The 27,721-nt window shown below is 42.3% G+C and overlaps 1 protein-coding gene across 3 annotated transcripts in view; it reads right to left on the reverse strand.

Moving 5' to 3' along the window:
- birc6 (baculoviral IAP repeat containing 6) overlaps positions 1 to 27,721 on the reverse strand; it is a 131,010-nt gene that overhangs the window by 55,040 nt on the left and 48,249 nt on the right. The window contains exons 29-59 of one of the 3 annotated variants that reach the window (XM_084948322.1): positions 26,824 to 27,176; positions 26,480 to 26,699; positions 23,361 to 23,497; positions 23,014 to 23,151; positions 22,021 to 22,148; positions 21,684 to 21,812; positions 21,223 to 21,438; positions 20,944 to 21,127; positions 20,096 to 20,299; positions 19,522 to 19,655; positions 18,656 to 18,809; positions 18,421 to 18,537; positions 18,152 to 18,312; positions 17,580 to 17,706; positions 17,365 to 17,475; positions 14,973 to 15,231; positions 14,286 to 14,857; positions 13,486 to 13,661; positions 13,274 to 13,370; positions 12,514 to 12,708; positions 12,198 to 12,398; positions 11,417 to 11,696; positions 11,083 to 11,339; positions 10,296 to 10,404; positions 9,709 to 9,945; positions 8,743 to 9,586; positions 8,376 to 8,519; positions 7,417 to 7,546; positions 1,066 to 1,197; positions 773 to 934; positions 482 to 655 (exon numbers count right to left, since the gene is read on the reverse strand). In XM_084948322.1, the coding sequence (XP_084804448.1) occupies positions 482 to 655; positions 773 to 934; positions 1,066 to 1,197; positions 7,417 to 7,546; positions 8,376 to 8,519; positions 8,743 to 9,586; positions 9,709 to 9,945; positions 10,296 to 10,404; positions 11,083 to 11,339; positions 11,417 to 11,696; positions 12,198 to 12,398; positions 12,514 to 12,708; positions 13,274 to 13,370; positions 13,486 to 13,661; positions 14,286 to 14,857; positions 14,973 to 15,231; positions 17,365 to 17,475; positions 17,580 to 17,706; positions 18,152 to 18,312; positions 18,421 to 18,537; positions 18,656 to 18,809; positions 19,522 to 19,655; positions 20,096 to 20,299; positions 20,944 to 21,127; positions 21,223 to 21,438; positions 21,684 to 21,812; positions 22,021 to 22,148; positions 23,014 to 23,151; positions 23,361 to 23,497; positions 26,480 to 26,699; positions 26,824 to 27,176 (6,482 nt within the window). Of the gene's footprint in view, positions 1 to 481; positions 656 to 772; positions 935 to 1,065; positions 1,198 to 7,416; positions 7,547 to 8,375; positions 8,520 to 8,742; positions 9,587 to 9,708; positions 9,946 to 10,295; positions 10,405 to 11,082; positions 11,340 to 11,416; positions 11,697 to 12,197; positions 12,399 to 12,513; positions 12,709 to 13,273; positions 13,371 to 13,485; positions 13,662 to 14,285; positions 14,858 to 14,972; positions 15,232 to 17,364; positions 17,476 to 17,579; positions 17,707 to 18,151; positions 18,313 to 18,420; positions 18,538 to 18,655; positions 18,810 to 19,521; positions 19,656 to 20,095; positions 20,300 to 20,943; positions 21,128 to 21,222; positions 21,439 to 21,683; positions 21,816 to 22,020; positions 22,149 to 23,013; positions 23,152 to 23,360; positions 23,498 to 26,479; positions 26,700 to 26,823; positions 27,177 to 27,721 lie in introns of all 3 variants that reach the window. The other 2 variants (XM_084948323.1, XM_084948321.1) reach the window with 2 other exon arrangements.

Below are 27,721 nucleotides of genomic sequence, written 5' to 3' on the forward strand. Positions count from 1 at the left end.
TGTAACTAAGGTCCTGTGAGTTTTTCAGCAGGCAGAGCCTTTTCCTTTTGTTAGTGTGGTCCTTTGGTTTTACTTCTATAATATTGCTGCATTTTAGCTGCAGTATCTCAATTATTTGGTATGTAGACATCCTAGAAAATGCTGCATATATGGCTGGGTGTCTGCATTTTAGTTTAGAAATGACTGGATGTTTGGTGCTGTTCATATGTCTGACTTCACGTATTGGGTGCAGCTTGATGCATCTTTCACAAAGATTTGGCTTGTTTATGTTTTGCGCACATGTGCAAAAGAGAAATCTCTAAATTATCTGTGAAGGAATTTAGACTGCTTACAAAAAGTTAAAATTGTAATTAATCATCAAAAGTTTTACAGTTAAAGTAATAAATAAGTCAGCTCTATTGATTTTTTAAAGCATAGTTTTAGTGGGACATCAGTATAATATCTGAACTGACTCCTCCTTAGGAGCTGTGTGTTTTATTACCTTTCTCAGTGCGGAGTCTCTTGAACGAGTCAGTCTTTGAAAGGCCGGGGTCAGAGATGACCTTGGAGCCCAGTTTCACTGTCAGGCTGATGGACTGGTAGCCCTGCGGTAGCTTGCGGTCATACAGAAGTGTGAGTAGCTGGGCCAGGGTCATCTCAGGTGGGAGTGGCTGACCTGGAAGAGAGGACAGAGTACACACCGTTTCTCTTCAGTAATATGTGAACATTTTACATTTTACTCAAAGACCTGCGCTTGTCGCTGTCTGATATGAATCGGTTGTGTATGTGGCACCTGGAAGCAGCTTGTGGTAGAGGTGGAAGACAGGGACACTGATGGTTTTAGCTGAAGGATCCACACTGGATGAAGCAGTTAACTTGTCACTCATGACACGGCCTCTCCTTGATGGAGGCCGGGGAGGGGTGGAAAGAGCTCGCTTTGATTGGGACTTTAAGCCTGAAGGCAGAGAAGAAAATAAAAATACAGAAATACAGAACAATATTTGTTTTTCAACAAAAGGCATCATAGTTTATATACTGTGTCATTATTAGGTCTGTAAATGACACAATAAGACACACATACTGTACCTGAGGCTACTACAACACTGTAGTTGTCCTGGAAGCCGTTGTCTGCCTTCATCTTCTCTTTCTCTTCATGATTCTTCTTCTCCTTATCCTCTTTCTGCTCGTTGATCAGTTTGGCAGTAATGCTGGGTGTATCTGGATAAACAGACACAGAAAATTAAATATATATTTTGTCACACTTCTTGTTTTTTGTATTGCTTTGGTTTAAATAACATTAGCAAGCTAAAAGAAAGAAAGAAAGAAAAGATGCATCAGATGCAAAATTTGTTCACCCACACAAGAATAGCCAGAATATGTCTTATAGACATGCATACTGCCCTGTAACAGCAGCAGTGTATCAGGTTTTTCTATCCACTGTTCAAGGTCCCAGGGGGTGAGCTATTCATCATAGCTGCCTTGTACTTAACAGGTAATACCGAAGCTCACAGCATCAGCGCTGCACAGCTGACCTTGATAGCCAGAGAATGCCAAGTGAATTAAACTGCAAGGACAGAGCTGACTGCTGGGATATTTTGTTAATAATTTAGGCTGTAATTAAAACTGCAGCTCTTATAACTGAAAAACATGACTTCTCCAGTTCTTAATTAATCAAATTTTGCTTGGAATTTGAGAAAGGGCTGCCCCCTTGTGTCCTTACTTTACAAAGCCAGTTAAACTTGAAAAGCGTGAGTTGATCACCTCTCCCTTCTTTCTCCGAACATAAACAGGATCTCTATGCTCAAAGAGCTCTAGTTTTTTGTCTCAACTGATTAAAGGACCTACTTGTAGCATGCATATTCTTTTTCCCAATTGCCTCAGCATACTTCAGATTGGATTTGTGTTCTTTCGTGGTCTTTAATGTTGCAGTTCGTTCCTGTACAGCTTTCTAGTAATAGTCTTCTTTGAGACTACAATTCCTGACTTGGCTAAGTCATGCACTAATGTCTTGGCAGTGGTTCTGTGGTCTTTAGACCTCACTAGTCTCATTTACAAAATCTGAAATTTTCCACTTCCTACTTCTGCCAGGCTACTGTGTAGCTCTTAGATTTTTTTTTTTGATCCCTCCCCACATCAAAGTCAAACGAATCACCAAAGTTTAAATATCGTAACGCAGAACACTGATGAGAAACTATGAGCTCAGACCCCAAGTGGCTACAATCCTCAGTGAAGCCAATAGCGTGCAAGCACGATAAGCCAGAAAAAATATTCTCCACCAGTATTTGGGGTTACTGTTTAACCCAACTGAGGGCAGGGTGTATATCCTGCTCCCGGCCAGGCAGCACAGACACTCAGGATGCGGAGTCCATAGCACTGCACAAGCAAAGAGACAATAATCAGATGCAGAAGGACACCAGCCAGCACAATCATGGTACTAGGGCAGACCCGCAGCCTCAAAGGGCAGCCACCCAACTCACCGACTGCTGACGGGAAGCCCGTTGCGCAATGTGACTCCCAACCACCATTTCAGCCTGCCCCCAACATCAGTAGTACATCTCTATGTAAATGAAGCTATTCTAAATCTTGCATGTGCCAGGCTACTGCTGCACATTAAAAGAACAGCGATAGTTAAGGTCCAATTCCACTTTGTAAAGGACCGGGGGCAAAGGACACCAGCCAGCATAAGTCCCAACCAACCCACCCAACCCAAACTTTACAATTGCATTTCATCCATCCATTCTCTTCCGCTTATCCTGCCTATCCCAACTACCATAAGGCAAGAGGCAGGGTGCAGGTTGCCAGTCTGTCGCAGGGCCAACACATAGGCTACGTTCACACTGCAGGTCTTAATGATCAATTCCGATTTTTTGATCAAATCCGATTTTTTTGTCTGCTCGTTCACACTACAAATAAAATGCGGCCGCATGCGCGAAAGAAGATGTCACACACAACGCGCTCTGTTTAGACCCAGAGCAAACAATATTGTTTGACTGATGGCCCTTAATATAAAGACTTCAGACTTTACGTTTCCCAATTTTTGCTTTAAGTTATTTTGTTATTTACAAAATAATGTAGATAACCTAATAATGATCCTTATTGCTGTTTTAGAGGAGCGGTGCTTCAAAGGATAGCTGCAGATTTCTGTCAGAATCTGCAGATTATACAGTACAAATAAAATGTTCACGTTTCTCCAACGTTGTCTTCCCAACAGTTTCACTGACATCTACACGGGATGGCCAGGAAGCGTTCGCGATGTCTTCTCCGGAGCTGATAATTGGCGTCTGTCTTGTGTCAGTGACGTAAAAGACGGATTTAATGCGACATGACCATTCAAACAGCAGTCGCTTTCAAAAACATCAGATATGTATCGGATTCAGTACCACATACGAAAGTGACCCAGATCGGATTTGAAAATATCGGATTTGTGCCGTTCACACTGTCATACCATGATTGGATATGGGTCGCATAGGGTCAAAAAAAAATCGGATTTGATGCGCTTTCGCCTGCAGTGTGAACGTAGCCATAGAGATAAAAAACAACGATTCATATTGACAACTAGATTCACCAATTAACCTAATCCCACCAACTGCATCTGTCTTTGGACTGTGGAAGAAAGCCAGAGAACCCATGCAAACACAGAGAGAACTTGCAAATATGCAAACTCCACATCACTGTGCCACTATGCTGCCCTCAATTGCCTTTTATACTTGTATAATTCAGTCCATAAGACTCTATTTTAAACAAAATTGGCAGAATACTTAAGAGAGAGTGCCCATCTGAATATTACTACATACTACGATGCTTTTGAATCAACTTTTGGGGTTCCTCTAGTAGAGCATTTATAAGTGTTTTATACAACATGCTTCATTCACAGAGTCACATGATCACTTTTTTCCTACGCCCAAGTGCTTTCTATCAAACATAAAAGCCCTTTGAGTGCTCAGAGTAGAAAAGCACTATATAAAGAACCAGTCCATTTACCATTCACATAGATTCATAATCCGGTGGAGTAAAAACCTAAGGGTTAAGTAACTCCCCAAGCAGTACCTCGCCAAAGGATATGTTTGCATGCAGCAGCCACGATCAAACAACAAAACTTCCAGCTGGTAGATGATCTGTTCGACCTCCTGAGCACAGCCACCCAAAAGGTTTTCAGTCTTAGAATGGACCTATTAGCATACCTTAAAAACTAGAGGCAGGGACCAATTTTAAGTATCATTTTCACTTTCAGTGATCCAAAATTAGCAAAGTCTGACTGTATTTATTTCGGTAGCATTTTGGTTATGGACCAATGTTAAGTCTAAATGAATGTTTAATGTCTCTTATCCAGGGTAATGTAACGATTGCTCATTGGATAACCACGGCCAGAAGACTGAAAGGGAAGTGTATTTTTGGACTTAAGTATCAACTCCCAAATTCTATGTTGGTGGTAAGAATGTAATTTCTGCCATTTATTTTATCACTACTGCTGATACTACCTTTAAATGAGCACACATTTGCACACATCACTGGGAATAAACTTCTGAAATTAAGAGAAGGATTACTACGTTTCACATTCACTGAACAAATAATTGTAAACAAGATACTTTGATAAATATGCAATAGGAATCAGACAGTAAACTAACACTGACAATACAGTGTTCAGTGGGATATGCTGTAATTTATGTTTGCTGTGCTGCAAACTTGTTACAACATATTTACTTCAAGATGGTGTTTAAAATTCAAAGAGAGACCAAAGGAGGAATGCTCCAATGGGAAGCTTAACCGAAGCAGTTGCCTTGTCCTGTTTAACACAGCGCAAGTTTGTACAGGACAGTGAAGTACACATTTGCGAGCTGTGAGGCAAGACAATATTATTGAAGCTAGTTTAGAGGCTTCAAAACATTATTTGACAATAATTTAGTGTGAAACTTTTATGGTCTAACATATTTAGAGCACACAAAAACAATTTGATTTTCCTATTACAATTTGCAAACATATTCCCCGTACATCAGCTTCCTTCATCTGTCAAATGCTTACATTCAAACAGTTTCCATTGGCACAACAATTGTGTATTTCTCCTCCAAACTCTTCCAAAATGGCCTCCTGGCTTCATGAGTTTGCAAATATGAAAACAGCCACTGAGAGAACTGAGGTGGCCGCCGGTCTGAGTGTCAGGTGAACTGAACTTCAGGTAAGAAGTTATGACCTGCAGTCTATCTGGTCAGATATAAACCAAGTTTAGGTGTAGTTTATTTTCGTTGTGCTGACTTTTTACAGTCAGTTACAATAACTCGTACTGCCTGCCAGCTAGCATGACGGAGTTTATATACAGCTGGGTGGGTGCAATGATGTTACTGAACTTTATTCATAACGTTAGTAGAGTTGCCGACCGCTCCTTAAAAATTGGAATGGTCCCTCTTTCAGAGAAAATGTTATGTGTTTCGTATTGAGCTGAGAAGGAACGCAGTTTGTCCCGTACTTCAGCTACAATGGAAAAAGACACAAAGCTGGAGTTATTCTGTCATTACGCTGTCAGCTGCCTCTTCTCTCATTCTGTCCCTCTCCTGTTGCTACTTCAATCATCAAACTGATCAATGATCAGCTGATCGGCATTTCTGTCTTGTTTATCGCCCACTTTGCGCCAGAAAGAGGAAACCAGTGGATGTCACGCTAAACAACAGCAGCACGTTTAAGCTTGATCAGCTCTTGTTAGAATTTATTTAATATTAATTTCTAGTATCGGCTGATGTTTGCTGGAGCCACAGCTGTAAAAGCTGCTGGTCATGATATCGGTTTGGCTATCTGGTGAGAGGGAAACATGAAGATGAAACCAGGAGATGTCCTTACTGAACCATCAGAGCTGAACAGGTGATGGAGAAACAGGTTTATCTTTTAGGTGACGTGAATGAGTTGAAGGGAAGTCATGAACTGTTTCTGAGAGACAAATAACACCAGGATCCTTTTTTTATGTAGCTGACAGCTGGTAACTGTGCAGGGGCGGGTCTAGCAAAGTTTTGCCAGGGGGCCAGGTAGGGCATTAACTGGGAGAGGGGGGCACAAAGAAGTACTTTTCTTTCCTATTCTCATTTAAAGTGTCTAGTTTTTATTAAATAATTATCTGAATCTTACAACCAAAGTTTTTATCTGATGTAAAATGTATAGAAATCATACATATACCAACAAGACTGTACATCACTGTCATAAAAGGGTCTGTTTTCATTCAAAGGCTTTATGGCTTTAATACCTGGTGGGCTGGTGTCTAGTCACAATGCCTGGGCCGATTTTTTGTCCCAGTCCAGCCCTGCTGCAAGATGTCTAGTAAGAACTATGTTTTATAGAAATAATGATTAAAGAGCATTCTCAAAAGCTAAAAGAAATGTTTTATTACACCAAGAAAGATTTCCAATCGATACTGGTAGGAGAAAATGTATGCTATAGTAGGACATTTTCATGTGAGTGTAAGAATGAGCATCTTTTCTTCAAGGAAAAGAATAGCTGGAAGAAGAAAAAAAATAGAAAGATGTTTCACTGACAAAACTTTACATAAGGACTTGATGGAGGCAAAAACAAAGACTTCTAAAAGATGTCTGAACAAGCAAGAGCTTAAATTTTCAGAAATCTTGTAACTCTCAAAACTGATTAAAAAAAAAAAAGATAATTTTTTTAATCAAACGTTGAGGGGAAAAGTGGATTTGTTGAAAAAAATTAATTGATACAGGAATGTAGAGTCCTGGAACAGTTTTGTGTTTTGGAATAACTTGAGAAAGCTTGGAACTGAGCTTTTGCTTATTTGCACTGAAAGGAGGCAGCTGAGGTGGTCAAGATGACTCCATTACACCTCCCCTCTCAAGCTTTCTGGAGCTAAGAGGAGATGCACAGGGAATTTTTTATTTTTTTTTTTATGGACCACCCAGGACGGAAAAAAAAGGTGCGAGGGGAAAGGACACAGAATGCCTTGCTTAGCCTGCTCTCATAAAGAACAGAATCAGATAAGCTGAGGAAAACAGATGAATGGGACAGACAGATGAAACCGTCATCCCATTACTAAACAAACAAAGAATTGAGAAGACAAATGTGATGAACTCTGTGTGTAAAATGAAGCCTTAAAATCGTTCCAGCAAGAAAATGATGTTAAACATATGTTCAACAATTTGAATCCCCAAGATTTGTCAAAATTTAAACAAGTGGAACATTTTTATTTTTTATTTTTTACCCTCTTTTAAGAAGAAAAGGAGGTCAGAAATGGTCAGTGAATACTATACAGTGTTGTGGTTCCCAAACAAAGAGCATGCAATCTCATTCAAGTCAAGAGCAGAGAAGACATTTTCCATCAGTTACAATGCAAGTGTAACCTGAAGGCAGGAACATCTACATGTACTGGTACATACTATGACCAGTGAAGTCTTTATGTGGTTGTTGTTGTTGTAATGAGAAATTTTCTGTCTTGAAACATACCAGAAACCCGGTCCAAGACTTCAGCCAATGTGGTGGAAATTGGTAGATGAAGGGTGCGGTACTTGTGCCCTGCTCCATACATGGGATGCTGGATTATGTGGCTGGTTGCATTGATCCGTCCTTTGTATAACTGAGGAGGAGGAAAGGAAAAAAGAAAACACCACAATCAGGTTAGCTGCAGAAACTAAACATAAAGAGTATACTGTACTTGCTGTCAATATGGGACTATTTAGCGGTTTTCTGGTCTACAGCCAAATAGTCCATTGCTCTGTAACATACAAAGCACTGTGTGTTCTGACATCTTTCTATCATGCCCCCCCCCAAGGTTTTCTTAATTTTGTAGTTTTTGGGACTTCACTGCATGGCGCAGGCTGTACGCCTCATGCGAATCACTGAAACAGCTGCCCTAGTCTGAGCATCTTTTGTTAAGTAGGTGTCGCAATTTGGCCCTAAACAAAGTTGCCCAGAACTTTATGCCTTTTTCAAATCACATCACCTTTAGTACCTGGAATCCATAAATGTTTGGACTAAATTTACTCAATTATTGAGATATTTCAGCTAGATGAATGAAAAATGACTTGCTTTGGGTAATTAACCAATTTCTCCATACAATGCTTCCAGGCACTCTGGCACAAATACTCATGTCTCCAAAGCTTTTGTAACAGTCAGCAACTGAGCAGTAGAAAGTATAAACCATTAGGGTGTAACTGAGAACACATAATACCAGGCATGAATCAGTGTGAAGGGACCGTTGTGATACAGGAAAAAACAAACAAACATATGCTTCATACTGCTGCACTGCCACCTTAAGCTCACAGCAAGTACTTCATCAGGCATTTGCTGTATGTCACATCCTCATTTCAAAGTCTTTAATGAAATAACATTTATTTAAGAAAAAGCACAATAGTTTGTGTAAAACTTCTGAGCAACGCTGTTGACCACATAATTGAGTTACCCACCGGACAGGGAGACTGTAGGAAGACTGTGACCTTCTCATCCTCCAGCATGAGCTGCAGAAACAGTCTTCGAATGAAGCCTGAGATGTTTCCAGAGACCGGTACATTGCCTCGCTGAGGTGCTGATTGGAAGAGTTCACAGAGAACCTGCAGCCAAAGACAGAAGTCTTAAAAACCAAGACAGAAACCAATGAATATCTACATTTGAATTCCAATTTATAAATAAATTAGCTTACCAACTAGCAATCATTAAATAACAAGTTTGTCTAATTATGTGTGCAAATCTACATCTAACAAGTTAAAAGAAAAACATTATTATTTTATTTTTTATTATTATTATTATTTCATCTATAATAACTAGTAAGAGGACCTGTGCCATAAGGCGCTGGTTGTTAGGGTGGCAGGAGATACACTGGAGAAAGAAGGCCACAGTGGCATTCTCCAGTGCTGTCCTCTGCTGGGTGGTGAGCCCTCCTGTCTGCCCTGAGGAGGCCAAGGAGAAGCGTGAGCCTAAAGGCTGAGGTTGGGATGGAGGAGAACCTGCAGCAAATCCCGGCTGACAGCCAGCATTGGCCCCAGCACTGGCACTGGAGTGGCACAGTAGGAACAGCAGTGCTGTCCACAGTGGGTTGACCTCTGGTCCTCCCAGCCAGTCCTTCATGGTGTGACTGTTGCCTACTTCTGTGAGAAACCGGAGCACTGGAGCAGCCAGCTCTGCCGAGAGAGGCGGGCGATTGTGTGAGGACGAGTGAAAGTGGTGATGATGGTGTCGTCTCTCGGCCTGACCAGCGGGCAAAGGCAGGTCTGCACTGGCCAGGAGGCTGAAACAGAACTGAGCCAAGCTGCGAACCAACAGCGAGGGCAAGCCTGAATCCAGCAGCTGCTCTATTGCTCCTGGTGACTGGGAGGCAGCCGCTAGTGTGGTTAGCTGGGATTCTGACAGATTAATGTGTGGCCTGGCATGCTTGGAGTCGTCGGTAAGTCCCGCCGCAGTGGTGTTAGCATCATGCTGCTTTTTGCCATCATCAGTCATGGCAAGACGTCGTTGCTGAGCCTGAGAGTGAGTGGCGATGGGTGGTGAGACAATCCCCATCCAGGACATTAGCAAGGAGAAGTAGCTGGGATGGATGTGACACATGGAACACAACAAGCTGTCCACGGCCTTCTTCAGCACAATGTTGCATGGCAGCGACATGGACCAGTTATACAGCAACCTGAAGGGAACAGCAAAGAAAAGAATGGAATCAGTAATAAATCTGCTAAGAAGAATATTGTTTAAACCCACTAATGAACCCAACTACATGCATGTGTAATAACTACAAGACACTGGACTGACTCAAAGAGCTCTCTGTTGAGCAGTGTAGGCAGGTCATAGTCGACAGGCAACTCATAGCTGTGCCAGAGGATGGCTGCCACACAGTGGAGGTGGGAGGGCGATGGCATAAGGAGACCATACTCCCTTGATGAAGCAGAGGAAGAGCCAGCAGCATGCCCAATGTATCCCATTGGACCACTCATCTTATGGGCTGCCACATGGGAAGAGTCATGGACCCACTGCAGAAGAGCCTGGATCCTGGAGGTTTAGAATTCAGAGATTTGACAAATAAGTCCAATGGCTCAAGTGCTGGGCACGGTAACGTTTTTTTTTGTTTGTTTGTTTGTTTTTTTACATAAAAAAGGTCCTCAATTTCTTAGTGAGAACCACCTTGGGGCAGAATTTATATGCAACAAACAATGAGATGACAGTAAAAAGACAAAAAAAAAATGAAAAGGAGAGTGAAAGGACACTTTTTACTATCAGCTTATGAGTCTGTCCGGAATATCACCTTGACGGGAGACTGTTTCTCATCAGTTGATGCACTTTATGCACTTTGAGAGAACCTAAAGGGGGAGTGTTGAGTCGTGGCAAAGACGGAGGAGTACCTGTCTTTGGTCCCTGCGTCCTGTGTGGTGCCCAGCTGGTATAGAATGTCTATGGTGGAATCTGAGGAAAGGCCGTTTAGTCGTCCAAACAGCAGAGGACTGTTCAAATCTTTAAAGAAACAGTAAATTTTTTAATGATGTTAAATTATTGAAACATTTTTAAAAATAAAAATGTTGACAAAGTCATGCTGCCTGCCCAGAACATGATGCACATGTGTCAGAAAATTCTTCCACAGTCCAAATATTAACAGGTTCACTGGGAAGTGGTTAGATCTGATACACATATCAGTTTAACATTGCACTGTGTATTGTGTAATGTCTTGTTAAATCCATTGCTTTACACAACAATTTCAACACTTTACTAAGGCTAAGAATCACAAGTGGTCTGTAATTAATAATCAGACCACTAACAAATATAATTTATTTTGTATTTTTGCCCCCAAAAATGTATTTAGATAATGCAATATCAGATAAATATTTACAAAAAAAATTCAAGACAAAACACCAGACAGATAAGATAGTAAGATAAGATCACATTTACAGCTATATGTATTGCAATCACACAGTGCAAAAACAATACAGCACCAGATTCATTAATGCTAGAAAAAACATTTTCTAAATGGTAATGCAAAACAACATGTGAAACTTGACCTTGTTAATCTTTCAAACCGCCACATCATTTAATAATCTCTCATAGTAATAAATGTGGCTATTTTTAATGGTTTTTTAATGCTTTTTAAGGACATATAGTCACGTCTCAGCAGTGACTCAGCTGTGAGTGACTCACTGGCAGGGTCGGTGCCAGACGCAGCACAGTTTCTCAGCAGAATGTCGATGAGTTTGAGTCCAATGCGCGTGGACTGCAAGCCGATCTTGACCAGCACAGCCTCAATGTTGGGTGAGTGCATGCCACAGTAAGGTGACATGAGCAGTGCGGCGCAGGTCTGCAGCAGGTTGGCAGTGGGTGCTGCAGCACTGGCCATCATGGCTTCCAAGTCGCTGACGTGGGTCAGGCAGTGGTGGAGAAGACGCAGCCAACCAATGCTGTACAGGGAGATGGAGAAGTTCACACCAAGAGCCAAATACAGATATACACTGCATACAGGATGCATCATGATTACCTGGTTTTGGAGACCTGGTCCTCAGAAGGCAGAAAGGGGTTATTGACTGTTGCAGAGGAGGTGTTACCAAATGCTGTCAGACCCAAGAGTTTGATCTGAGAGAGACCCAAGTTGCTGGCATCACGAGGCCGATGTAACCTCAGACAAACAGCCGAAGCCACCTCTGCTTTCACCAGCTGGATCTTAATGTATGTCAAGCCACTGGTGATGACTGGCGTGGACAGCGGCAACATGTTGACCCCATCAGCACTGATCTCCACTGAGACCGAGGAGGGACAGGCTGGTTGGTAAGAGGAAAGGCAGAAAATGAATGGGGTGAACTCCTGAAGTGAAATGCAGATTAGTGAATAAACACCATAATGTCTGCCAGTGTTTTTTTTTTTTTTTATTAACAGGAATTTAGCTCAATGTGAAGGGAAAAGCAGTGTCCTCTTGACCAACATTTTAGTATAGTTTATTTACAGTAGGGAAAATAATTACTTTATCCCAGGCTGAATTTCTAAGTTTGCTTACTAACTAGAAATGAACAGTTGTTGGTAGTTTCATTTTAATTGAGACAGAATATCAACCAAAATTCCAGAAAAAACAAATTACATAAAAGTTATAAATTCATTGGCATGTCATTGAGTTGAGTATTCAATCACAAAACAAAAAATGGCTTAGTAGTTGATGGAGAAACCCTTGTGGCAAGCACAGCTGTTAGACATTTATTGGTCACCAGGTTTACACAAATCTCAAGAGAGGTTGTGGCCCACTCATCTTTAAAGAAATTCCTACTCACTGGCTAGAGAAGCTAGGTGTGGCTGGATATGAAGCTCCTTCAGCAGCACAGCAGCTGGAAGATGGATGGTGAGATCACACCAGGCCTCCTCCGGCAAGAAGATGTAAGACCAGGCTGCGGAGCGGGCCCGTCGGTGTGGAGGGGTGGCCTGGAGGAGGACCTCTGCAGGCTGTGCTGTTGGGCTGCTGGATGTGATAGTGCCTGGGAAGCAACACAGATCATGCAGATTAGAGAAGATTAGGAATACGATTGTCAATTTTATTCAGGTATTGTCCTATGAGATGGAGTGATGGAATTCAAAATTAGCTGAAAGCACCTAAAGGAGCAAAATTGTGGAGTCCCTCAGCATTGTCCGGCTCCGATGTCATCACTCTGGCTTTGAGGTTTCCATCTGCCGTCTTTCCTGGACCTGTATCTAAGAATTTCATGATAGTGGACACCATGCTGCGTGCCGTGTTCACAATGGCTCTAGTGCTGGTCACCATGTTGTTACAGATCAACTGGACACCTCCTGGTTAAAGACAAAGTTATGCTTTCTTATACATCAAGTACAGCATAAACCATTGACTGCTATTCTTATGCAATGCACCTATGTTCAATTTCTACAAAAATAGAAACGACTGAAAAAAATCTGACTTTGCTAAATTTTTCAATTCCTTCCACAATCAGTGGCGTGACAAAGGTGTCAGGTGACTCTTCGGGCACTGATCAACAAAAAGAACCTTTTGTGACTTAAACTCCATGTGGGTTTTAATGGTTATGGAGATATTTTTCCATGACCATTAACACCTAACTGTGCTAAATACTATTCTACTGAACAAGATATGGCTCAATGTGCAAACAAAAGCTGGGAAGATGGAACTGCAAGCTAAGAAACATGGATGAGGGAGTAACTTGTACTTCAAATACTTGGTTTACAAAGAAACTCAACAGCAAAACTTTAAAACCTATTCAAATCTTATAGCTTGGGGCTCTCTGACATGAATGTTGAAACTACGAGTAAGGTCTTGGTAGTACTATGGACACGATGCTTTGACAATCAAAGAAATATACAGATATTAGGTGTATACACCCACCCATGTCATGGAAGGCCTTAAGAGCCTCACTGGTATCCAACACTCGAAGTATGAACCACAGAAGAGGCTCTGACAGTTGACAGGTGGAGAGCGATCCCTAAAGAATGTGCAATAACAAGACGGAGGAAAATAAATAAATAAATAAATATGCGTCAGCACTGCTGTATTTGTTTAGATCATCAAAGGCCAGACCCCAGCAGAATGAAGCTCACCTGTCTGCCCATATAACCACAAGCCATGTAAGTGAGGATGGGCTGTAGCATGACCTGGACTGAGGTGGCTCTCTTGCTCAGAGTGGTAAGGATGGTGAAGAGGCCGTCACCCACTGAGATGGCATCTAGACCACCGTGGAAGTTCTCATGTTTAGTCAGGTGGAGACCGCTGGCTCCTGCAGAACACAGAGCAAGAATAGTCAGCTCATAGTTATAGGCAACGCTTGTCCACATACATTTAAATATGTTTGGTGCTTTGTTAAAGGAACAATTCAGCCACAAGTGAAATTTTATCAGACGCATTCTTACTCTTACAGAGTTTTATGGTAGTGCTGCTAATGTTAGATGACTACTGGTATACAATTGTCATTACTAATTTAGTTAGTTATAACTCAAGTGTGTATAAAATTAGCTAACCTCACAAATGTATTTTGTGACCAAGAGGCTGCTTCTGCACAAACCGTGCTTAACATCCTAAACATAACACTTAATATTTCTATCCCACTGCAGCTTCACTTACATTTACTGCTAATATTGCACAATTTTTGGCTGTCATTTACCAAGAAAATATCAGGCTCTCTGCCTGCTAGAAACTCAACTTTGTTCACTGGCTTTTGTTCAAACTATCTTTGTGCACCATTTGGTGCGTTGTGTACTATTTCGGTGATATGTGTGTTTTTAATTCCAGAAGCAAGGTTTATGAGAATGGTGTAAGTCAAACAACAATGAGGCTACAGACCATAAAATCTGAGTGCTGAAATATTTGGTAGATCACATAATTCTTTGTAGAGTTGTCTTACCTATGATCATGGCCATGGCGCTGCTGTTGCACTGGCCCAGCGCAGACAAGATCTGGCTCATTATCTGCTGATTGGCAAGCACCAGATCAGCCACACCTGCAGGAGGGCCCTGATTGGATGCTGATCCACCAGCTACACTTTCTTTGCTGCCACAGACCTTCTCTTCATCAGACACACTGCTATCAGCTGCTCCACTGCCTGATGGTGGCAGCCGCCCGCTGAACTCTCTGTCTCCAGACAAAGGTAGTTGCACCAGCACATTCACCAGCTTGAGAAGATCAAACATTAGCTGGTCACGTGTGGTTTCTCCACAGACTGCCTTTGCGTCTCCTGGCCGGATTATGTTGGCAAACAGACCCCCAAAACAAGCTCTGGCTCCCACTGAGCTGTCTGAGCCACTGCGAGAAACCACTTTATCCGAGCAGGTAATGTAGTGGTGAACCAAGAACGTGATGGACTCAATAACTGAGGTGATAGTGGCCACTGACACCACCTCAAAATTTTGCTCTAGAGTAAACTCAAGCAGCTTCACCTGGGCGTCCAATGGACCCTGGCCTGACTGGAATGGACCCCTGAGAGTTTCAGAACCATTAATTAGAACCACTCATACCATTAAACATTATACTTACTGTCAAAATTATTGATTATACCTAATGTACACTAACAACTAAAAAAGTGAAAATGTACCTCTCAGTAGACAAGATGTGCATGAGTTTGAGCAGGAACTCGCTGAACATCTGTGGACATGTGGAGGACAGGTGAACCTGCAGGCGGCTCAGGAACTCGTGCATGGCCTGGGTGGCAGTTGGTCCCACCTGAGAGCTGTGTTGGCTTGTCCCATTGGTGCTGCTGCCAGACAGGAAGCGCACCAAGACATGGATCAGGTTGGGATCAGACACCATCTGCTGAGCTGTGCTTTCCTGAGAGCTCATCCCGTTGTTGGAGACTAGAATTTCAGAAGTTCAGAAGTTATTTTTTTAAACAAAATAATAATAATAATAATAATAATAATAAAAGCAGGTTATGGTAATCTAGACGACTTGGGGGGGGGGGGGGAGAGAGAGTCAGCTGGACTTTTTTAGGTTTATGAAGACATTTCATGTCTTATTCAAATGATGGAGAGTCACAGGTATTTAATCCCTAGTGAGCTGTTCCCTTTGACATAGTCCTGAGGGTCACTGACCCACTTTTGATCATGTGAGTCAACACATGAGCCAAGATGTTAAAAAAAACAAACAAAACAACAAGGGATAGCAAGACTCCATTGCAGGTGGCTGATAGCCGTTGTTGTAAGCCACCTACAATGTAATGGTTCAACAAGGATCATGTTAAGATGTATGTAACCTACTGTGCAAGTGTCGGGGGGGGCATGGCTACGCGCAGGCATGAATGGGGGAGTAGAAGTTTGGAGGGTTGGCTTTTTGGTGGTGGTGCAAAGGAAGGTGACCATTTAAGTTGGAGTTTGAATGTCAACTGTGAGATTATTGGACTAACAGTCATTCACAGTGGACGGCCCCAACGGTTGTGGGACTATTAAGCCACCAGGAATGGCTCGGCAGGAGGTGGACTGACTAAGCCAGCCACTTCCACACCATTCAGCTCCACATACTGTCTATAGCAGGACACAGTGACACAGGTAGACAGTTGCTTGAGCGAACCGTGTCATTAAAATCTGGGAATATGGGTAGGCAGCTTTTGACCATTGTTGGCTCTGAGGGAAAACGCCTGTGAATCATTCCACTTTCTGAGGTGGATGCAGAAAACAGGAAACATGTTGTCATGGCTGGTACAGCTCATCCTCTAACATACCATGCATAGTCAGGCCGATGCCCAGCATGTCATCCTGCTGAGTGGTTAACTCAGACTGAGGTTGGCCAGTGCTCATGCACAGTTCGTCTCTCACTTGGGAAACTCATCAACATACATCATGTGGTCATCTATTTGCTGGGGCATCGACCGGCATCAATTGCTTAATCTGATATCATCTGACTCAGATGAAGCATGTTCCCTAAATTTGGAGAGGAGAGGGTCAATCCATGTTATAGCCATCTTTCCAGCAGTTTGTCCACAAACGTCACCCATCTTTTCAGAACCAAATGTGGGACATGGCGGCAAAAGTCACAAACTATGGGCTCAGCCAATCCACCCTAGTGTGGACAATCCCCAGGCAAACAGGGCACACCTTATCATGCAAAGTGAAACCACACACCTGAAGATAGGGGTGAACACAACATTTTTGCTTTGCTTGCTTGGATTTGATACTCATATCAAAACGCAAAGCAAGAAACAATGCTCAGGAAACCTTCAACATTAGTGCTGCTGAAGGAGCCCACATTCCAACCGGGCAGTGATGGCTAACAACAACGAAGGCTACCTTAAAGTTGGTAGACAACAGAGCTAACTAACAGTAGCTAGCTAGCCCGACTCAGCAGAGGTGTTGTTACCGTGATGAAGAGTGTACAAACTGAGGAATGACTGTGATAGGACTATAGATGTCCAAGAGGGTCGCACATATGTCATTACAGGTCACCTGCCTTGAAGGTGTCAACAGAGTTGTCTTAAGCCAGGACATGTGTGGGGTTGATATGTGCTGAACGAGTGAAATGACTGAAAAGAAACGCGGGTGCACTATAAAAAGGTGGATTAGTTTGGATTTTTAAAAATTTTTTCATAAACATGAAAACAGAAACATACAAGAATGCTTAAACGGGGGCGACCGTGGTTCAGGTGGTTGGGAAGCTCATCTGTAACCGGAAGGTTGCCGGTTCGATCCACCAGCTCTCTCTGTCCTGGTTGTTGTGTCCTTGGGCAAGACACTTTACCCTACCGCCTACTGGTGTTGGCCAGAGGGGCCGATGGTGCGATATGGCTACAACTGTGGTCTGCCTGCACCAGTGTGTGAATGTGAGAGTGAATGAATAGTGGAATTGCACAGCGCTTTGGGTGCCTAGAAAAGCGCTATATAAATGCAATCCATTATTAAACAACTTTCTCAATGATACCCCTTGCAGAGTCATGTGAAAATAATGTGAAAAGAAAATCCACTGGTAAACAAACCAGTGAAGAGCCGAGTACTGACCGCAAGCTGGCATATTAGTCATCAGAGTGAGAGAGTGCAGAACCAGACACCATGTTCTCAGGGAAGTGTTGGGGTACCACGCCAGCACGGTTAGGAAACTGCTGATGGATGCTGAACACAGACACAAACACAAAAAAGAACAATATAAAGCAATGTAACCATATGTAAACTCCATACAGCTCCAAATTAGAGAGCAGGAGTAGACAAGCCCTAACCTTGGTTGAGCGGGATGGTGGGCACTCGGCTGGCATTGAACAGAAAGATGTCAGACCCGCTCTCCTCGCTGCCCCCAGAACAAGTGTTCAGACTGAGCGTTAGCCAGAGCTGCAGCAGGGATTCCAGCTGAGAGTGGAGAAAATAACATTTAGTGTCTGTGGGTGTTCCCTTACTCATCTTTATCGAAGTCATACATACAAAATTCTGCAGTGGTCACCACTTATATTTAAAAATAAGCCCTTTCAGAAGAGTCCAACCAATAAAATCACTTTTCTGTCAGTACATTCCAGATGTTCAATTTACAAGGTTTAATAAACACAGCACAGTACAGTGTGGTTGTTCAAGTGCAGACATGTTTCAGAAGGGAAAAAAGAGGTTTGTTTAATCTTTTTTTAAGTTACAAGTTAGATATTATACTTCAAATTTACTCTAAAAGAAGTTAAAGTAGAGCATTGGACTAAACAGCAGATAAGAGTAATTGATCTTGTGGGTCCAATGACTTTGTACTCCTGAGTACTAAGCATCTGAATCGAAGCATCTTAAACTGATTCCAGTTAGTGGCTGTTCTGACCTGTACATGGTGGACCAGCAGCATGGAGAAGAGCTTGTTGAAGCAGGCACTCAGAATTGGGATGGATGAGGGCTGGACTATCAGGCTGCTGTTTGGGGGAGAGCCTCCACTATGGAGAGCTCTGAGCAGGGAGTCATCAGTCCCATTGGAAGACTGGCTCACTATAAGCACAACAGAAAATCAGTATCAGACCATCAGCACAAGTCCAACACCGGAACACTGGAAAGAATGTGTGCTTCACTTCACTTTTAAACTGTTACTTCATTTACCTGTGGATGAACTGGAAGTGAGTGCTTGTAGAATGGAGTCCGCTTGTAGAGTTGCCATCATTTTGAGCATCAGCTCAGCCTGCTGCTCCAGGCCCACTTCTAGTCGGGCATCCAGTGCTGTGAAACAGAGGCAGAAGCTCAAAATGTGGCATGGAAAGAATGCAGAAAATGTGTTCAGGTCCATATTGGAGAAAAAAACAAAAACCCTAAAAGATAAAATTAGGCTTCTCCTCACCCTGTGACACGGACACTGACAGACCCTGCGACCCTGGCTTTTCAGCAACAACTGGAGGTTTGGACACTGGGATACCAACCCCCCCAATGTATGGGTTGTACCCATATGTGCCATAGTCAGCACCCCAGTAGTCATACCACGTGCTGCTGATGGGCTAAAGATGAACATGAGAAAGGGGATGGTAAATGTAAGGACATCAACTGTCTGCAGACAGAATTCATTTCTACATTTGCTTTTGAATCTTTTTTAGTTTTCCACAGCAAACATAACCTTAATGATTACATCAAGTTCAAAGTAGTCAAATGAAAGCAGAAGAATTACTTTGAAAACGTCATTTGCAATGAGTTCGTTTTCTGTGATGCTTTAGATCACTTAGCTAACAAACATAGCTTGTTACTCTTTACAGGTTGTTTGATCTTACAGCAACATTAGTTTATATCTTAACTGTGAGTTTAAGCAAGAGAAAAAAGTCCTTTATTTCAGGTTTAACAACAACATGTTTTTCTGAACATAGGCTACTGCCTGTCTTTCTTTCTGGTATGAGTTTGAGTAAATGAATCACTGCATTTGCTTGCCCAGCTGCAAGCAAATGCACTGCTCTTCCAGCTAAGAGGGTGCTGTGAAAACGGCGCTATTGGTTTTTCTGTTGACTGTTTCTCCTAGCTTCAACCAACATTACTAACAAACTTACTCATGGGCAAATAAATAAATAAATAGCTCTTGTAAAAACGATCTGTGAAAGGCTCAGCCTATCATCGATGGCCAATAAATTCGTCCAATCACCCAACCTTAGTGAGTGTCACTGCATTAATTTCCAGTAGAGACATGACAGAAAGAATGAAAGTAGCTTGTTATCATGCACATACCTTAAACACTTTGGCAGCAAGTGGATCTTTTTCCAAATCAATATCTAAAGGATCAATATCAACATCCATCAGGTCTTGTAGCAAGTCAAAGTCTATGTCTTTATCTTTTTCCAAAGATGACAGAGGTGGAGCACCTTTGGATAGTGAAAACAGCTTTAATATTGCCAAGCACGCACATTACAAAAACATACAAGCAAGAAAATCTCTCACATCTGTAGACAATTTTAACCCCAATCCAGCTAAAACTGTAGTCTTGTATGGGAGTAGTTTTTTTTAGCTAGGTCACTGCATTTAGCCTTGCTGAATATAGTTGCCTGCTCACCCTGTGAGGTAAACTGGCACAAGGAAAAATAAAATACACACTGAAATTATGAAAAATTAAAGGCCTAAAACTGGCTGGAACTATGTGCCTGAACTGCTCACTCCAATTCATAATAGCTACAAATAATAACAACACACTGTGAGAAAAAGCAATAAACATGTCACTCAAGTCAGTATAAGTGTGTGTGTGTGTGTGTGTGTGGTGTGGGGGGGGTTTTTTTTTTTTTTTTTTTAGAGAGGGCTACCCACGCACTTTGGAATACTGAGGAGGTCCCGGTAGTACCTGCGATGATATCAGGCACAAGGGCCTCATCAATGCTCTCTACCAGGGGGATGGGTGCTGGCTGGGACAGCGAGTCCTCCGAATCTGCTCCCGCAGAGGAGGACGATGTCCCGGCTTCCTCACCCACCACCACCTCATCCATGACATCTAGAGAGCCTGGAGACAGCAGTTCACCTGAGAAGAATACATGTTCAAGTACCCCAGACATGCACTGACTTAATGAAGATGAAGTTGTTAAAGGACACCAAACATAAAACAGAAAATCTGAATAACAAGCCTAATTTTTACATCAATTTAGTCATGCCTAGCTTAACTGCACTAACAATAAGAAAATTTACAATCCATGTGCTTAATGTGCCTCATTATATTCTATATTATTGCTTTGATAAAAGCTTGTGAAATGTGCTCTGTAAACATTGTACAACCACACCAGTGGCTCTGTGAAAATGGTGCTATGTCAAAACTAAAGTAAAAAAAAATGTTACAGTTGGAAAAAGTTAGAGACAAAAAAAGAAAAGGACCCTGTTGAAACAAATATGTGCACCAAAGTGCACATATATTCTGCACACAACGTTTTTTGCTCAAGCTAATGTGAGAACATACAAATATACAAATATAATTCCCGAACTTTCAAAGAGATTAAAAAAAAAAAAATTGGTACAATATTTTGCTCTAAAGCCAAATTGAAACTCCAGCAACAACAATGTGCCAAACTAAATGTTCAGCTTCACACAAGACTTAATATGTCACCCGCTCGCCTCACAAACAGTGCGTTTTAATCAGATTCAAACAAATGTAACGCTAAACTGAAAACACACCAGCCAGGATGTCCTGTAGCATACACGTGAGGGAATATTGTGCCCAGGCGCCTCCCCAGGAGATGTCCCCCCGGTTAAAATCCGTTCCCACAAGCAAGAGAAGCAGGCGTTCTAGCTGCTGCTCAGACACCACTTCGCACAAGTGGATTGTGGGCCTTGTGGCGTTGGCTATCCTAGCCAGGACCTAAACGAATAAGATAAATATTTGTAGTTTTAGACTGTCAAATTCATGTATATATATTCCCAGTCTTAGATTAATTCCCAGTGTTAGATAAATACTTTGCAGACAAAGAGTAGCAGATCAGCATGGCAGGTGAAATCCATGGAGAGGAGAAAGAGGGCCAGCTTCTGCACCACAGAGATGCAGCGTTCATGAGATAAAGTGAAGGGCAGAGGTTCTACTTCTGGGGCTTCTTTGGCTGTTGTGGACTCTGTATCCAATGTGGAACGGGGCCATTCAGCTGTCCGCCGCAGACGGATCAGGTCTTTAAAGTGCTGAAAAAGGAAAAAATTAACAAGTTGTAGTACTGAAAATTAATCTCCCAAACGTGATGCACAGAATTGGGATGAGACAAAAGGGTGATATTCACAGGTGGAGTAGGTACTGGAACAGGAGGTTTGCCCACAGCAAGCTACTGAAATAATCACTGACTAATCAACTAATCAAAGAAGAAATGGCAGATTTAATTGCAGCCCTCCTTCACAGCCTAATCTTTTTGAGTGTGTGGTGAGCTGCTCACCTTGGATGTAGCTTGTTTCAGCTTGGCTTGTTCCACCAACAGTTTGTAGGAGGAGCCTTTGTTGCTCTGGATCTTCTCCTTCTCGATCTGCTCAACCAGAGCCTTCTGTTTTGCTTTCAATAGATTTAGCTGCTGCAATGAAAAGGCCACAATAAGTTTATGTACTATAAAAGTATCACTCCAGAAATATCTACTTGTTGGATGCATTCCAATATAGGAAACAATCCCTAACCTGGTTCTAACAAATGCAAATTTCAAATCAAGTTTTAATTAACCACTTAAAAATGGAGAAAAACAAATATGAAGGTGTGCTGCTTTTGAAATGGGACACATTTACCTGCTTGTGATGGACAAGTTGCTTACGGATTTTGCGTGAGTACAGGCGATCCAGGCTGCTGCTGCCTTTGGCTGACCTGCTGGAGTTCTGAGACTGGAGGCTGTTATTTATGAAACTCCACTGAATACCTGCAGGACAAAAAAAAATACAGCACATTAATGAAGGTAACACAAGACTGACAAACAACTAAGGAGTATGACGTACAGTCAAACAGCTTAATTCCAAATGATTTAGCTGAGTTTGAGGACTACTTAAATGTGCTGCGACAAACATCTTTAGCATACAGTGCAGTTTGATTGTAACCATTTCCCATCATTTGTAAAAGATGTATGTCTGCATTGATGTCATTTAATGTGCAGCTGAGTTAGCAAGATCTTGTTAATCATCATCCATTTGAAGCATAAGCATCAAAGATTTATGGATTTGAGACTTTTTTCAACAAAGTCCAACCACTAAGTAGAGAGTAAAAATCCTGACCACTTTTTCTCTTTAGTTATTCAGATACCATCTTTCTACCTATATTTAGGAACTACCTTAATAAACAGTCATTGCTAAATGTTTAACCATAATTTTGTGCTCTCTTGCAGTTGTAGACTTCTAAATTGGAGAATGGAAAAAAAAAAAGCAATTGCATTGTGTCGTCTAATTGCGTAGTGAGTAAAAATGTTGATATTCTGCCAACCACTTCATGCAAGCGTTGTCTGAGCCTTTTATATGTGCAATATTTTATATTCTATTTATATCTATTCAGTTCCTCACTGAGTAGATATTCATAAAGATTACTATTAAGCTTCTGCTGTTTGGTAATTGATACCCTTTCAAAGCTATCAAAGAATTAACAGCAAAACTGCAATCAGCAACTGGTCAGTGACAATCAACATCTGTTTATGTTTTGTTTCAATTTCACAATTTCCAGTGCCTATAGATTAAAAAAAGAAAAAGAAAAAAAAACATTTACACATATCAGGGAAAAGTAGAATGCAGGTATTTTACCTGTTACAGGTCTTTCCCGCTCTTTCCCTCCCAGGTGCTTCTTCCCTCCTGAGGCCTCATCTTCGATACTTGCTACATAGTCCAACAGTCTGGAGACCAACATCACTACCCAGCTGATCATGGGAATATCCAGAACACCTGTTTAATTTTTACAAAAACAAACAAACAAAAAATCAACTTCATTTCAAACACACTCTTGTATCCCACTTTTGAACAAACCAGTCTGTTTAAAAATAAATAAATCTGACTACATAAAAATTAACACTGACTTTAACTCTATCTGTAACTTCTACTAACTCAAGTTAACATATCAGGTGCTGCAAAGACGCTATTCTCAGTTGCTTTACCTTCAGTTCTGCGCTGAGCGGCAGCTTGTGGCTGCTGCAGTGGAGACAGGAGGCTGTCCAGGAGATTCAGAAGGCCTTCCAAAACACCGCTGTTACTTAGGGATCTTTGGCCAATGCATGACAGGAGCATGAATACCCTAACATGAATACAGATTAAGCATACTGCAGTTAGTATCCACAGCATCCATAAGACCTGAAAGCTAAGTTTGATGTCTCCAGAAGAACAAGCCAAACGACGTGCTACATAATTTGTGCTTCTGCATCTCCATGTATGAGTAGACAAATCTAAGCAGCCAAAAGACTGAGAGGGCACTTTACTGTGTTGCAGTGAAATACTTCTGCAGTTTTTAGACTTGCCTCAGCATAGTAACCAGAGAAAAGGCAACGCTAAAAGCCAAGCATCTATGATCCAAGCTGTGACAATAAATGACATGAAAATTAAGTACAATTCCCTTTAAAAACAAAATACACCTACAAGCATAATAACATGGCTGGAAGAGTTACATGTTCAGGATATGCATGGCTTCATGATAGTCTTTGGTGTATTCCATATTCTTTGCAGTTTGTGCCCTGATGTTGATTGTTTTGAGTGTTCTCTGTTTGTTCACATAGGCATGCAAGTCTTTGTGAGACTGTTCATTGCTTGTATAAATTATTTGATGGTGAACTTCTTACTGGTCCCCATCATCATGTGCGACTCCCTAGTGGATATTGTTAGTCTCTGTGCTTCAGGAGCCAAAGTTAGAACTAAACATCAGCTAGTTTGTGGATTTGTTTATTTTAAACAAACAAAAACAAAAAAACAAACCCTAAGGTTATGTATATAACCCCAGTTCTCTGAGTAGCATAGTACAGTGAGTGTCTCACTATGGGAAGGCCTCCTGTGTGACCTCATCAGAAGCTCAAATACCTTTACGTCTTTACAGGCTGGCTAAGTGACGCCATGTCATGAGGGGCTAGTGCCTCAGATGTCATTCAAAGCAAGTCCACCTCTTCCTTGCTTCCATAGAAGGAGGGTGGTCTGGTGAAACGCTAACTCATGCTACTTAAGAGAACAGGGGTTATATACATAACCTGAAGTTCTCTTTGATAGCATTTGTTTCGTGTCTCACTATGGGAGGAAGACTAACTCCCAGATTGACAGACATGCCTGCTAAGAAGACAACTGTCACCAATAGCACTTCACAGGGGAGAAGCTCCCACCTGGGAAGACAGAGGACTGAATGCACCAGGTTAGGCGCTGTTACATCTAGCCTGTAAAACCTAGCAAATGTGTGAGGTGAGGCCCACCATGCAGCTGCACACACCTCCTGGATAGAAACTCCCTTAAAGAGAGCCCATGAGGTTGCCAGACCTCTAGTGGGGCAGGAGGCTGAAGACCCCTGCTAGTGAAGGCCAGGGCAATTGCTCCTACTATCCAATAGGAAAGGCGCTGTTTATATACAGGATTTCCCATATGTGGGAATCTGAGGTGAAAGGCGTGGGTAAAAGGCCAGCAGTTCTACAGAGGAACATGTGCCAAGAACCTTTGGGATAAAGGCAAGGTTGACCTTCATATAGAGTTGTCTTCAAGGACAGAAATGTTAACTCAAACCTGTTCCAGGGATTCAAAAGGGAAACAAGAGAATGCAGCTCTAAGCACCACTTTTCAAACACACGCCACGCTCTAGAACAGTGACTAGCGTCGATAACACTGTGGGGAAGCCCCACTTTGTTCAGGTTAAACTACTCACATAGACCTAGCCTCTCTAGGTGGGGATGGAATATTTCCCCCCATGCAAGAGACAGGAGGTCTCTGCGCAGCAGCTGAAAAATCTCCACCAGCCAGTGCTTCCCTGGGCAGTGTGGGGCTATCAGGATGACAGCGTGACCATTCTCTCTCGCTCTGGCCAGAGTTGGAGAAATGAGGGCATAGAGGAGGGTTCTTGGAGACTTGTGAGCCACAGCATCCACCCCCAGTGGAGCTTTCTAATCGTGCAGGGGTGAAAAAACAAAACAAAACAAACAAACAAAAAAAACCAAAACGGGACACTGAGCATTCTCCACGTCCACAGTCACCTGATCGAATTGCAGCCAGATCTGCTTCACCACCTCGGGTGAAGCTTCCAGTCTCCACACAGTGAGTTGCCCCTAGAGAGAAGATCTGCTCCAAAGTTCAAGATCCATGGCATGCGAGTTGCTCTCAGAGATAGCAGGCGAACACTGCTCCAGACCATCAGTCTGTGTGCCAGTGTGTGTAACTTGGGGCACTGTCTGTTGATGTAGGCCACAAATGTGGAATTGTCCGATCTCAATGAAACATGATGACCTCTATGCCAAGGCAGAAAATGTTTTAGCGACAGGTGAACTGCCAGCAGTTCCAGACAGTTTATGTGGGTAGAGTACATGTGAGAGCCCCATCCCTCATTCACTGCTCTGCCTTTGTTAGTGCCACCCTAGCCAACCAAATACCACATGTTGCCATATACTTTTTTGATTGGTCAACATGGTACACTTTAACACCAATAGGGAAGCGGTGTTTTTTTTCTTTTCTTTTCTTTTTTTTTGCTCTGCAAGCAGAGAATGCTTGCTATAGCACTGTAGTTAGAAAACACTGTTTCTACCATTTCTTCCAGGAGTAAATACCACCGTTTTATTCAGAAAAATACACCGCATGTATTTTTTATCATAACTCTGGGTTTACATGGCCGATCAACACAATTATAAATTCATATACAGTCCACACATCCACACTTTCGAAATGAAGAATCTGGGTCGCTGCATCTTGTTGCTGTGTCATCTTAAATTGGTCATGTGATTTGGACGTGCCAGCGAATCCATCGACTGCAGAGGGTTAAACAACTCTATGGTGGGAGAGGTTGGTTTTGATTTGGTTTATGTTTTTTTTCCTTTCCTTTCTTTCTTTCTTATTTTTTTTTTTTTTAACCGTTCATTAGAAGTCAACATTTTGATATAAACCAATGTGTAATGTCATGATTAGATTTTCCTGTGGGACTGAAAAATTATTTTATTTTATTTTTCATTAAAAACCCCTACCTTTTTTCATTATTTATTATTATTTATTGAATTTCACATTAATCTAAAATGTTGTGACTATATGGAATCTGATAGTTCTTTACCTGTCCTGGGGAAAGATGAGCAGCTGTTCAGAGTTGTAGAGCTCCTGCAGTACATTAGAGAGGAACTGGCCCCACCAGCGCTCGCCTCCACAAAGCTGCACCAGCAGCAGGCCGGCATGAAGTCGGATCTTGGGCGTCCCACTGATGCAAAGATGTTTGAAGAGCTCCTCACAGGCCTTGGCATGGAATGTGCTCTGGAGCACCGAGGGGACAGAATGGCCTAAAAATACCCATAAAAATGAATCAATCGTGTGTAACAACGTTTCAATCCACACGTTACTAACAAAGTCATCTGTGAAATGTACAACTTCACTAAACAGCAGATCCAGCAGAGTTCAGCTCACCATTATTAGAATGCAGCAGGCTCAGCAGTGTGTCCAGCAAGTAGCGGATGATGGTTCTCAGTTGCTCCGTGGAGGAGTTGTGAACTAGCTCCTTTGCTTCCGGAGCCCCAGCTGCTGAGAGTGACTTGCGGCTGGTACCCAGTGATACACGCAACCGCTGAACCGCATGGTGAGCCAGGTTAAGCTGTAGCTGCAGCTGGATGCAGTCCTGGTAGGCTGAGAAAACACGCTGATCTTCCTCAACAACCTTATCTGGTTTTCTTAAGAAGTACTGGGCATTGTTGGCGCTGTTGAGAGGTGGCAGGTCGATGTTCTGCAGAAGGGTCTCTAGCCGATGGCAAGCTAGATTATACCTGGTAAAGAAAAACAAAATTGGAAAATTCACAACACCACCAAAAAATTTACAAACTTCTTTTGCAGATGAAATCACTACATTATTTAAGTTATCCCAGGTGGACCTTTGTCAAAGCTGGAAAGGCACCTAAAGAAAGCTCCAGCCGATCCAGGAGAGAAGGACAACCGCTGCCCAAGCGAACCCTGTAGTGATCCCATATGTGTCAGGAGTATCGGAGCAGTTGAGACGCATTTTTTCTAAACACCGGGTCTCTGTGGCTTTTAAACCCCAAAACATGCTGCACCAAAAATTGGTCCACCCCAAGGATCAGGTCCCCCAACACAAACAGAGTAAGATAGTGTACGCTGTTAAGTGCAGGAGGATTGCCAGGATTCATACATCGGGGAAACCAAACAACCTCTGGCGAAGCGGATGGCACAACACAGAAGAGCCACCTCGTCAGGCCAGTGGACACTCTTTCAAGGATGAGGATATACACATCCTGGACAGGGAGGAACGCTGGTTTGAGCGCAGAGTCAAGGAGGCCATTTACGTGAAAAGGGA

Source organism: Perissodus microlepis, chromosome 13 (genome assembly GCF_051167445.1).
Source record: "Perissodus microlepis isolate ML-2025 ecotype Zambia chromosome 13, ASM5116744v1, whole genome shotgun sequence".
In the NCBI taxonomy this organism is placed as follows: Eukaryota; Metazoa; Chordata; class Actinopteri; order Cichliformes; family Cichlidae; genus Perissodus; species Perissodus microlepis.